Source organism: Gymnogyps californianus, chromosome 7, assembly GCF_018139145.2.
Source record: "Gymnogyps californianus isolate 813 chromosome 7, ASM1813914v2, whole genome shotgun sequence".
NCBI classification, from domain to species: domain Eukaryota; kingdom Metazoa; phylum Chordata; class Aves; order Accipitriformes; family Cathartidae; genus Gymnogyps; species Gymnogyps californianus.
Window position 1 is genome coordinate 32,723,884 of NC_059477.1, and position 13,344 is coordinate 32,737,227.

Sequence of the window (13,344 nt, forward strand, 5' to 3'; positions counted from 1 at the left end):
CATGGAGAAGAGCCTGAAAGGGACCCTGTATAAGCCCATCAGATGGAGCGTGGGGTGGTTTCTGGGGCTGCAGAAAGTGTCTGTATTGAAGGAGTCCTGGTGCTGGCTGTGGGATTGGCCTAAAGGCTTTTTGCCTGCACCCGAATCGGTAGGAAAGCAGCATGTGGAGTTGGAGAGTGGCCAGGGCAATATTTGGAGCTGAGAAGTCAGTGGAGCATCAGTATGAATAGCAGTTATTGGAGACAGGCTGGTGTAGTGGCTGCAAGGTCATGCAGGGGAAGAGGTGAACTGGAGATGGCGTGTGGGACTTCAGCTTTCTTTAATGTAAACTTAGTCAAATCTCAGTTTCAGTCTTTGAAAAGTAAGGGTGGCCTCAAGTTTGAGACTTTTTTTGGAATTGGTGTCACGCCTAAACATTTGTGAAATGCCAAGACATCTTTTGCGGCAGCTGTATTTAACAAAGAAATGTTGTTTTTGGGATCTGGCTTGTATTCTGGGCAGTGAGCAAGGTGGAACAGGGTGAACATATTCGTGCAAAGTGATCCCCTGCTTCTGATGAAGTTAAGACCAAACACAGAGAGAACAGTTGTCTGAAGGACAGAAGCCCTGAATGCACGCAAAGATTTGCAGAGCTGAACCGTCAAGACAACCTCCGATTCAAGTGTTGGTTTTGAGCACTCTGACTAACTGCAAAGCCTGTAATGCAATCCTCGACTCTTTCGAAAAGTGAAGCGGAACTGTGTAAGAAAAACATGAAACCACCTCTGTGTGTGCCCACTCTAACAGCTTTTGTGGCTGCTGGCAAAAGTAAAGAACATACAGATAAAGGAAAGGAGGAAAAATTAGAATTGCTGCAATCTTTCCTTAACACAGCATTGCATTTCACAGTGAGGATCACCTTGTACCTGCCATGAAGAATAGCTGAAGATTGCAAACGCTGCAACAATGAAGAGAATGAAATACACTGCTCTTATCAAGCATGTCATAGCACAGGTTAAAACCAATAAAATTAATGGGGCTTTGAAAAATTTTACATTTCTTGTCCTTATCTCTGAGAGAACAGATATTGGTTTAGAGAAGATCATTTTGTGTAATAGCACTCTGTGTCTCCTCCACATAGCTTAGGAAAAGCTCAGCTGCCTAAACTAGTTAAATACAATGCCTGGAACTGCTCTTCACAGAAGGTCTTCAGGGCCTTCAGTGACTGCATCAGGAGACCATACCTATCAGGAATAAAACAGGCCTGGCTAACAACACTGTGCATGTCATGGTTAGCATTGGAAACACTTTTTTCACTCTTCCTTATCAGTGTTTTACTGAGGTGATCATCATTCTCAGGAGTCAACACGAAAGAAATGTTTTGATCTGCATTTCTAGGAGTGCTGCTGGGGGCAATATTTCTGCACATCTGTGAAAGGCAAAACAATGACTTGCTCCAGCGAGATGTGAAAGAACAGGAATGTTAGGGGCAAAAAAAAAAGGCAGTGAAGAGTTATGTATCTTGCCTTCTTTACAGTAGTTCAGCATATGAGCTTTTGATAAAGTTTCGCTAAGCTTTCTCCCAGTTAAAGCACTGAAAGTGGTTTCAGGAGCACAGTGTTCATTCTGAACAAACTCAATAGCAATGCACTAAGCCCAATTTTATGCTCCCCAAAGTTTATTTTGTATTTTTTTCCAATAATTTCCCTGCATTTTATAACTCTAATTCGTAACCTTTCAGAGACTAGAAAGGATCTTTTACAAATTCTTTCCCAGAATTTCTCATTGCCAGACAGAGCAAGAAATTTTATGGCGGAAGCATCCAATCTCAGAAATTTCTTTTTCTGGAAGGAGATCCTTCTCAAACCAGACTTTATAGGGATTGTCAAGGCCTTATCTGAGGAGACTGTGAAAAAATACCAGATTATTACACTTAAATTTTTGTATTGCATCAGCCACTGAAATGCAAGTGTGGCTTGATTTGAAGAGTGAAATGTTTAAAGAAAAAGAATTTCTAAAACCAAGTGTGTCTTTAGATCTCGTGAGAGATTATTCAACACCAGTCTTGAATAATTCATTGACTCATTTAGATAATATATGAATAGTAATAATCCTGCATTTGAATGAAGACATATTTCATGTCCTTTTATAGAAGACAGGTGCTGACTGAAGGAAACAGAACTTGATTGAACGTAGCCTCAGATTAAGCCGTAGTTTCAAAATCTCACCTTGTTATCTTCATTCATCCTTCCTCTGTACAGCTCTAATGTGGAGGCAGAGAGAGACCTTGTGGTCACCAAGAAGGTGAAAACACAAGACTGACAGAGTGGGGCAGAAACCATATGACCTGGAGAGAGTAATATTGGTGTAATATTCCCTTATAAGCAAGGGAAGTTGGTAGTACTCGCTTCAGAATAGTGCTGGAGCATCTGAAGTTCAGTGTATCAAACATAAAGTATTTGAGGAAAAAGAGGTGAAACACATCCAAAGAGCAAACTACTATGCAGTTAATAGTATTCTGTATTTTTAATTTTACTCTTAGGCTTCAGATGTTCAGGCAAATGCTTGTTCTGTTCCTTCAAGACACATAATGAAAACAGAATAACATGTGTGTTTTGTTGCCTTAGAACCTCAAAGGTGTGTTTTAAACTTACCTAAAATGACTCTGTGTGTCAGTGCCTCGTTTCAATTTAAGGCATCTGCAAAAGGTTATACTTTTTTTTTCCCTCAATTATGCTCACTAACAGTGTTCAATTAACATTTAAGTTGACTGTATGTTGTTTTGATCTGACCCTACGTGATGATAATTTGCAAAGAGCAAAGCACAAGCATTTCAGTCAAGTTCTGTAGAAAACTATGAATGCTTTGCTAGATGTTCATGGAGGGGAAAATTCAACCCAGAAAAGGGAAATAAAAACCTAAAAATTGGGAACACACTAGCACTCTTCCACAGTGGGGAGTCTTCGCAGGCACCTCTACTCAGCAGCCCAGGTTAGCTGTCCGGAAGAATGGCTCCCAGCCGCTTTTGGTCCCTGTGGGACAATGCAGTGACCTGGCAGCATTATCTGACATTTTGCTTGTCTTCCAATATCGTCAGCCAGTTCGCTGTACACGTGCAAGTTTGTTGGTGCACCAATAATCCAGTATGTGCTGTTGGATTTGTAATTGTCCCCTCCACCTTCTCTGAGGCAGAACTGGAGATTGATAGGAAATATTGATGGTAAGACCTGCTGACTTACCCACTTCATCCTGTTATCCTACCAGTGCATAGATCTTTCCAACAGTGTATTTGGTAGGGTTTTCAGTTCGCTTGGTTGAAGTATGCCAAATAATGCAGCTGCTATCACACGCCTTTGAGTGGGATGGACAGAGAAAACCATTGCATCTAAATCTTGTTTTAGCTAAAATACCAAAGCCAAGATTAAATTTATGGCTTCAGAGTTTCCTTTCTGGTTCTTGTTAAAGTTGGGGGACCTTTTGTGGCACATTCGAGGATAAATTTCAGCTCTTTTTGTCTGCAAAGTCTCTTTATCCATAAAACACTCACTGAAAAAAATTTTATGAAGATGTCACAGACTATAAGTGAGCCTATTAATGTATGTGAGAGCATAAATAGAAAAGAAACTGTCAGGACTGTCCTATGTCTATGCTAAGACTTCTTTCAGGTACAGCAAACTTCCCCTTGGTCCTAGCCCACCAGTTAAAGGGCTAGCTCCCTTCTGCTGCCTGTATATGGAAGGTGTAGATGGAGCAGTAACTGACCTGTCACAGGCATGTCTCATTTCACTTACCCCAGTGAAAAGAGAAGTCAGAGTCTGTCTTACAGTGTTTGAAAGGTGTTTTCCTTCAGTGCAGTTTTTTGCACTGTATTCTGCATCTATTGCTGTACTATGTAATCCAGAGGAAATCAAGGCGTTCCTACCCCTTCGTCTAAAATGCTGGTAATTCTGATTCAATTAGTCTGTAAGTAATAAAGCAAACGCACAAAATTAACTTATAAAGGTCCAGGTGGCTAAATAGCATCTCTGAGCTTGGTGTGAGTGTAGGCTGGAGCAGGTCACTCTGTAGGATTAAAGGGGATTGCCAGCCAGTCTCCTCAAGAGAGCCATTGAGACTGATGTGTCATCCTCCTCCCCTCCCCCTGCCAAGTGTGTAAGGTTGCAGTGTCACAACACAAGAAAGGACGATCCCCTTGTTCAAACTTTGTGCCAAGCTCAGGAGCTGCAGGATTTCAGCAAGTAGAAGAGATGAGTGTTGCATACACCTTCCCTCAGCCCTTTGTGCTTGGGTTTGCTTCTCAGCAGCACGCAGAATCACAAATGTGTAGTTCTTGCTCTTTTGCCTGCCTTAAAGCTCAGCTTTAACCATGCTCTCTGCCTTGCTACAGGGACTCCGCCGTTTCCAACAATAAGACTCCACACAATAGCTCCATCAGCCACATTGAATCTGTCCTTCAGCAGCTCGACGAGGCCCAGGTACAGATGGAAGAGCTCTTCCATGAGAGGAAGATTAAGCTAGACATTTTCCTTCAGCTCCGGATTTTTGAACAGTACACCATTGAGGTAAGAGCTGGCTGCATGACCTGAGAAAGGTAGAGCTGTGGGAGAGGGAATATATGTAAACATATTCTGTTAGGATACACCTGGAGCTGTGTGATTGTGCTCAGCTGTCCAGTGAGGAAGAGAGTGAGTTACAACCAGGTTTTAAATTCGGCATGTTGAAGCTAAAATATGCTTTAGGATATACTGCTAGAATGCACTGAAATAGCTTTGTGTCTGCTTAACTGACTATGCTGAGAATCTGCCGGCTTTGCAGAGAAGCTTTATAAGATGCCCCTGTTATAACTCTTTATTGACACTAGTCACTCAGGGATTTGAAAGTTCTGTAGCACTTATTAGTGAGGTTTGTCTCTTCAGATACAAACATAGATGCATACAAACAGATACATGCTTGGCTTTAAACCACTGAGTGAAAAAACATGTTATGCATGAAAGGAAAGGAAGTTTACAAGATGGGCTTTTTAAGCATCACAGTGGATTTATTTGAAAAGGAAAGGAAAAAAAAAGAGGGGAAATTTTAAAGTATATTTTTATGTCCTCGTGAAAAAAGATCTTTCAGTTCTGTTTTGTACTTCAATTTTGAAATCAAAACCACTGGATGGAAAACTCATCAAAACATTAATAACAGAGAAAGTTTAAAGAGACTCCAGCCAATCTCATTAATTACTTGCTGTAATTCTGATAGGACATGATGCAAAAAGAACAACATGTGAACTAACTTGTGCACAAAATTCATGAAAGCCATGTGTCAGCACTTATGTCCCTTCTGGAGTGTGTTCCTTCTACTGTATCCCACTGGTGCTCGTTGAGTTCATGGAGCACCTTTAAGCATTTTATGATGATATATTCCTGAAGGTATTGTTTGTAAATCTGTAGGTAATCTCAAGGTGGATACTGGTAATTAATGGGACCCATAGAATGCTGTGTTATGCTTTGTAAGTGTTTTAAGACATGGCATGATGAATCATAGTGGAATAAAAGGCTGGAAACAGAGGGGTTTAGGTGTCAATCTATAGCTGGATGCCAGAGAGGGAAATCAGTGAGGAGTATCTGAGCTTTCCTGTTGTGACTGCATAGTTAGGTATTGTACTGAAGTCTGTTCTACAGTGCTTGTTATTTATGTAAATTAGAATAGTTTCATTTTACTTACCAGTTATATACAGCCTCCTTGATTTTGAGAGACAGTATTCTTTGTGAGATATTTTGATACAATGGTGTGGCACATGTTGAATAATTCAGACTTACTCGAAAGACATAAATGGGGTGTGAATGCATATACTTGTACATACCTATAAATGGCACCTGTGTTTTCAAAAATGAAGCAAAAAAAATGAAAAACAGTATGTGATTTTGGAACACACATATGTGTCTGTAGGCAGTATATGGTGAACCCGTGTGAGTCATTCATTAATATCTCAGCTTGTTTCACTGCAAATTCTAGGTCTGAACCTAGAATTACGCTGTTTTAAGTAAAGATCTAAAAAAAAAAAAAAAAAAAAATCACTGTTTTCAAATTCTTTTTCTTTGTACACAGTCTTTCAATCACAGATCTCAAAGGCTGGTACCACCATGGATTGCTTTACTGATGGGGCAACCGAGGCATCAGGAGATGATGTGACTTATCCTAGTCCCCTCCATATGTGGTGCCAGAGATGGGAATACTATGTGGATCCCTCTGTTTTGTTTCTGCATGAATCCTACTTCTGTGTATTCACAGACACATTTGGAGTGGCTGTGATACGTTAAGATATTTAAAATTGGAAATGTGTTTCAGTCTTCTAAAATCAGATTAGCTAGAAAGGATTTTAAAGAAAATCACCACTTAGTTGTCACTGTAGATTTGCTGTTTTTTATCATGAGAACATCTGAATTCCCTCTGCAAGATTAATATTACAAGGAAATCTGAGAACATGTTTCATAGGGAGTCTATGGGCAGATGATTTTATTTAGAAAGCTCCCTCTTTCTGAAAAATATTTTTTATTTTAGAATAATTATGACATTTAATTTATAACTGAACACACAATGAAAAATATATCCAGGTCAGTATCTTAAATTTTATAAGTACATTTAGTGCTTAAACAAGTAAAACAGTTGGATGGATAATAAAAAGAAAGGCAATTTGAAATAAAATATTAAATGACACATGTATGCTATGCATTTCAAACAACAGCTGAATTGGCTCAAATTGACACAATAATGATCCTTAGAAAGTAGATTGCATTCAGTTGCCTCAGCCGTATAATAAAGATTCCAAGCCAGTAGGAAACTGTTATCAAAATTAACAAAATTATCTCATGCCATTGTTGAGAAGCAAAAAGATTTTTTTCATCACCATAATTAAAAAGCATGTAGTATTTCTGATGGTTGACTATTCCAAGCTTTTAAGGGAAAAAGATGACAAAATTTAAAACAGGAAATTAAGTATTTTTTCTACTAAAGACAAGTAGCTTGAGCTATGACTGGAAATGTATTTAGGTTTTAATTTTCCATAATAGCCTAGATCCTGCATAGATTAAGAATAGTGAAATAATGTGTACCAGTATGATTGTCAAATGAATTTCTCCTTTTCTAGTCTCGATAAGCCCCCTTCCATCTGTCCAAATAGCAGTGCCATATTGAACACATCCCTAACAAAACCCCTCTACCTGCTGCAGCCATGTTGATGTCTCTCCTTCCGTCACTCACACAAACCGTCTGCAAAAAGTGGGCCCTCCACCTCCCAAACTTGAACACCTTTGTCCTTTTTGCTGCTTCTGTCTTGTCAAGCATTGAGTTTCCCATTTTTCCCCCTCAGGTCTGTGTTCCCACCCTTGGTTCTTGGGTTCTTGTGCTCCAGGGAAATCCCTGATGACAAGGACCCTTCTGGTGAGAGGAAAACCTTGCATCTCTCTAGTGAAAGCCAGAGGGATGCAGCGGTGGGAGCCCGTCTGCTTCCAACAGCTTTAGGGAAGGCTACACATTAGAGCTCAGTCTCGAAGAATAGTTACATCTCATGTTGTCTCTTTACATCCAGTTTTGGTACCAAACATTTTTGATTCTGTTAATTTCCCTACTACCCTCTCCCTCTCTCTTTTCTAATTAATAATGCAAGCAAAGTATTAGGAATTTTTCAAACTCACAAATGGTAATTGACTGATTGGCCTTTAGTTTTATTTAGAAAGTGTCTGACTGTCATTTGTTCTTTGGAAACTTTCCTGCTTTTGCTGTTCTCCCAAGATATTGAAATCCATGCCATAGATCACATAACCCTTTCCTTTGGCACTCCTTCCTAAACTTGCACTGTACCCATCTGCTTTGTAGCCCTCCTGGTTTTTGAGCTTTTCTATAATCTTCTCCTCTTGACAGAGGTTTGGAGTCCAGACAAACTTCAGAATTAATGATTACTGCACAAGCAACACTTACTTCCATCTATTTAGGCATCATTGGACCTTTTCTTGTACTTCAGTGAAACCTGCCAACTATTGTTGCATTTTGTCTTCAGAAAAAGTATTTCATGTGAAGAGAAGCCACCTGCCCGTTTCTTCGGCAGGGCAGACCAGCTGCATTCGTTTAGGACTTCTAAGGACTTCTAAGCTGCACAGGCAGCTTTTGTGTTGTACTTGAGTCAAGGAAGGTTTGGCAGATATGAATTTGGATATGAACCCACAGCCACGTAGCATGTGCTGCCTGTTCTTTCTTGCCTTAATCTCATTATATTGACTGATATTTACACTCTGGGTTCTTGGGGTAAATTATGAAATCCAAACTATGACAACACCTGGAAACAGACATAACAGAAACATGAGAGAGCCTAGCTATCCCTGTGGGAGGCTATTCTGCCTTAGATTTAAAACCATAAAATGACAACCCATTCTTTATTTAGGAAACGTGTCTAACTTTGCCTGATATGTTTTATTCCTTTACAAGCCATTGCGCATTTCAAGACAAGATGGGATCATTAGCATTATATGGTTGGTCTTTCTGTATGATACAGACTTCAATTGAGTTCGTGCAGCCAACCAAGTAACTCAGGAGATTTCATGCAATGTGAATGTGGTAGCTGATCCACTACGAGGAAATAAGGTGTAAGACTCAAGGGACAATAGCTGGCAGACATTAGCGGCAGTGCTGGCACCACACTGAGCGCATTATACATATGAAGCACAGTCTTACTCCAGAGCTATATCCTCAGTAAAATCTGTCAAGTATACTTTGTCCCTTGCTTCAGAAATAGTCATTTAAAGGCTTATTAACCGTTATTTGAATGAATGCTAATATACAGTAAAATGCTGAGTAAATGCATAAGAAATGAATGGTAAAATGTGCTGAGTTGCAACCCCTAACAAAATTACTGCCATCCAGAGTCTTTCTGCTTATTTTTTCCTTATATCTTTTGTAGAGAGATGATCAAATTCACCTGTAGGCTTCTATAAAACTCTGTGACTGAGAACAGGAATGATCTCAGCCAATACCTGTCTGGCAACATTTGTTGGTTACCTCCAAAGAAACTTCCCTTTCCCTTTCCCAGAGCTGCCCAGCTCCTTCCCTTGTGTGTATTGTTTTGTTTCCTGCAATGTATATGGATCTGTGCAATGCTAGACAGAGCCTATGTACTGTAGTCTTAGAGCAACGTGGTTCCTAGGCCAAGATGTAGTCCTGGAAGGGCTTATGGGGGTTCCCACTGTACAATATAAATTCGATCTTGTATGCTGTTTGTTATCTTTCAAAAAGCCCCGTGATCACTGAAATCTTCACCTGCTGGATATCTAATTTTCCACCATTCAATCTCTTGGGTTCCATTTCACCTGCTAATTAAATTTTTCAGCCTTGATTTCACTTGCTGGCTCTTCCGGCTGTTCGCATCCATCCCTGAGCATGAGTTTAGAAGGGAACAGGAGCCAGCTTTCACAGTAGTTTACTTCACTGTTATTTACAACTCACTTAAGTTTCCCATTGCAGGTTTATAACATTAGCAGAATCTTTCAAGTGAATTAGCTGCCTGCGTGAAGGTACAAGATGTTTTATAGCCTCTCACTGACTTATAGCTGACACTCAGATGTGAGCTTCTTTATTAGAAATAAGAGTTACAGAGATCTTCAGATACATTTCAAAGAAAGGTAACAGTAAGAAAAATTTCAGCCTCTTCTGTTCATAAGCTGGAATCCTATAATGTCTCATGCTTGGTGAGCTTTTGTTGTTTCTTTTCCATATATACCTAGTTTTCAAACTGCACATCACTTCATTTTAAGGAAAGGCAAGCACTAAGCTGTCCTGGGCACCCTGTCTTTTGGAGCTGAATTCCATTGTTTCTCTTGATATTTTTGGGATTTAGGAGCCAAAAGCACCGGAGCAGAATCATCACTGTGACAGCCTTTTCACACTTAGGTGGCCCAGGTCCCCACTAAGCCAGTGTGGCATCTCTGTCTGTTGTCAAAAAAATGAGTGACAGTATTGTCATACTGCACAGCGTCAGCCCAAGCCGAGGCCTGAGAAAGAGGAACAGCAAACTTTCTGCTTACATGATCTGCAGAAGTGACAGTTTCATTCACCCTTTCCTACCTACATTTCCTTTACCATATACCTTCAGTATTAGTCTGCTCGTAGATTGACTTATACTGTCACATCCAGTCCTCTGCTCTTCCAGCCTGCTCTGAACACTGAAGCAGAGCTAAGTGTTGTTGCCCCTGGCATCCCTGGTGCCCAATCTCTAGCATGTGCCTTAGAGATCTGGTCTCCCCTACTCCATTATAACCCCTTTCTTTCTGCACTCACAGACACTCCCTCAGCATCCAGGAGTCAGAATTACCTTTTTTTGATTCCTTCCTGGATCGTATCTGACCTCTCATCTCATCCATCCTCACTCTCTGTTCATCCCAGCTGTATGGCTGCCACCTTTTTTCCTCTTGAAATGAGGTAGATATTCCCTTTTCTTGATTCTGAGCTCTGTACAGATCTGCCCTGTGCCTGTGTGACTGTTCTTCCTGTCCTGCCTCATCCCCCTGCTCTACCCACTCTTCTCGCCTTTGCTCCTCCTCCTACTTGCACCATCATTTCTCTTGCAGCCTGCCTCCTACATTTGCTTGTTCTTCCCAAGCATCTTTACTCTCTTCAGATCCCTCTCGCGAGCCCACTTTCTTTGTGTTGATAGCTTATGGTCCCAGGATAGAATTTTCCTTCCCTCCTCCTCATATGCCCTTCCTCAGCCCATACTTCAAAATATCAGGTCCTATGTGATTCATTCACCATATAACATTTATTTTCTTTTCCTTGATTCCTCATTTCCCCTCTCCACCTCCTTCAAATTGGCAAACAAAATTTTGCAGTTGGCATTAAACAAGATGACTTTAGGTGTCAAACACTGAATTAAGGCCAAGCAAGCAGCATTCAAGGCTCAGCAGCACCATTTTGTAGAAAATCTCAGCAGCAGCATCAAAAAAAAGGATACTTAGGGTTTAGATATGCAATTATTTCAGATGTACAATTACCTGCACAGCAGCTGCTGCAACTCAGATAGGCTCTTTGGCCTAATTCACAAGCAGGCTGCAATGTAGGCATGAGATGGCTGGACTGCTGCTGTTATTATTACTGCTATTACTTTTCACCTGCGTACCTCTTCTCTATACCTCTCCTCTTTCTCCAGGATTGAAGATGAACATGTCTCTCTCCCTTCGGTCATGTTATCTGCTGGTGTTGCAACATGATAAATCCAGGAAGCAGCCAATGCAGCAGTATTTCAGCAGTGGGAATTTGGGTATATTAAGTTGCTGCTTTAGGAGGATTCCTGCCTAAAGAGTACGTGGCTTAGGCTGTGGTCGCTGTGTCTGTATGAAAAACAGACCTGGCTGACGTAGTCTGTATGTCTATTATAGCCTTGTGATAGTAGCATGGAGCTCAGCACAAACCAAGTATTTGCTCACATGCTGAAGTTAACTTTTGTGCTGCCTCCTCTGCTCTGATAACAGTATCTCAGGTATCTCATTTAATACTAGACTGGGTTCACTACCAGCGTTATTTCCCCTCCCATTATCATGGCAGCAGGAGCATCTATTTCAGGTGAAGAATGAAGAAATGTGCTTTCTAGGCTCATTGTCAATCAATAGCTTTGTGATGTATTTCTCTCTCATTAGTACTCTGGGGTCACTTGACCTTCCTTTAGTAATAGGGAGCTGTTTCTTGGCCACCAAACTTATATGATGTGCAAGGAGGGAGCATGGCTCCTTCCAAGGAGTCAGCTGGAGTGTGGCTGACAGTGAGACATGTGCAGCTTTCCTTGGAACAGTGGGGCACCTGGGGATAAGTCTGCTGCTTTTACTAATGCAGACGTGTGCACTGCCACTATTGCTGCTCTCATGACCCTTCTGCTTTGGTACGATTTCTCTCTCATGCCACAGCAGAACAGAGCAGAACTCGGCTTCTCTTCTCTCAGGGCATGTGAGAGATCCTAAGGTCTATGTAGAATCACAAACACTGGGAAGTAAAGTGAATAAACATAAGAAGTGCTGTCAGTTCTTCCCACCAAAAATCTAGCAGATGAGCAGAGTAAACTCTAATCAGCCATTCTTCTGGGTCAAAAGGGAATTAAACAAGTTCATGGCTAAGTGAGTCTCATTTATGAGACAATTCCTGACACAGGCCCAGTGCAATTGGCTCTTACCACAGCTTAGGAGATAGGACACTTTTGTCTGATGCAGTCCAAGTTTCACCATAGTTGTCAATGCCTGACCAATCTGTGAAAGCATCCAAAGTCCTTTTTTAGACTTGAAAAATATACATCTGTAGTTAACAGAGCTGCCTAATTACAGCTTCTTCCTGAAGAAAAATAAATCATTTTTCCTATACCCAAGTCAAACCAGTTAGGGACTCAAATTCAGACTCTGGGACCATTTCCAAATGGTCCAGTTTGAAGTACAGAAACTGCTGGGATTTTGAGGCATTGGCTGTACAGACAGAAAAGGAAATGTCTTAATGAGATATGCAAAGCAGCATGGTCTCTGGGATAGGGCACCAGATTGTGATTCAGGAAACCTGGGTTGTTATCACAGCTCTGCTATTGCTTCTTTGCCTTCGTGCGCTTTAGATTCCCTTCTAGCCATCTGTTTGTCTCAGTTACTCAGAGCAACGTACCCAACCTTCCTGTACACACTTCGCCTGAGAAATTTGGTGGTGTTCCACCTCTTGCTGTGCCTGACTCCTTCCTCTCTTCCCCTAACCCAGCACATGGCATGATTGTCACTCCTTCATCAGCCCCCACTCGAAGGCAACTTCCCTCCTTCCTTCCTTCTCCCCTCCGTTGGTGGCTGTGCTCCTGGCCCTGGCAGAGCTGGCACTGGGCTAACGAGCCCTGCTGGACCTGTCCGACTGTCCAGAGCCACTCGGGTGCAGTCTTAGCCCCTGTTCCTGGTCCTGGCAATGTGACATGGAGCACCGTGGGCTGGCCTTGCATCCCGCATTATTTATCAGCTCATGTCCTGACTGCCTGTCCTTTCCTCTTTAATTGATAACAGACAATGGAGCATAAACCCTTCAGTGCCTTGCAATGGCTAATAGGACAGGTAGATATTTGGGTGCGGCTCCTCCTGTATGGGGAGCCTGGTGAAAGCTGGTTGCCAACATGAGCACAAGGAGCACTGGTTGCCTGGGAGGCAATCCTTCTCTTGAGTGTTTGTAGATGCCTCTCTGCTACAGACCTGTCTTAGACACTCAAGCCTAAGGGGCAAAAAGCAGTACAGTCAGGAACAGCCATTTCCCGATGCTCGAGTGGAAATTATTGTAGATTTAACAGTAAAAGCAATGCTGATCATTGTCCCTTGCACAGCCAAGTGGAAA

The 13,344-nt window shown here is 41.5% G+C and overlaps 1 protein-coding gene across 5 annotated transcripts in view; it reads left to right on the forward strand.

Moving 5' to 3' along the window:
- The window catches only part of KALRN (kalirin RhoGEF kinase), a 523,968-nt gene that overhangs the window by 322,906 nt on the left and 187,718 nt on the right, over window positions 1-13,344 (forward strand). For all 5 annotated transcript variants that reach the window (XM_050900356.1, XM_050900357.1, XM_050900358.1 and 2 more), the window contains exon 14: window positions 4,367-4,541. In XM_050900356.1, coding sequence (XP_050756313.1) covers window positions 4,367-4,541 — 175 coding nt within the window. The remainder of the gene's footprint in view (window positions 1-4,366; window positions 4,542-13,344) is intronic.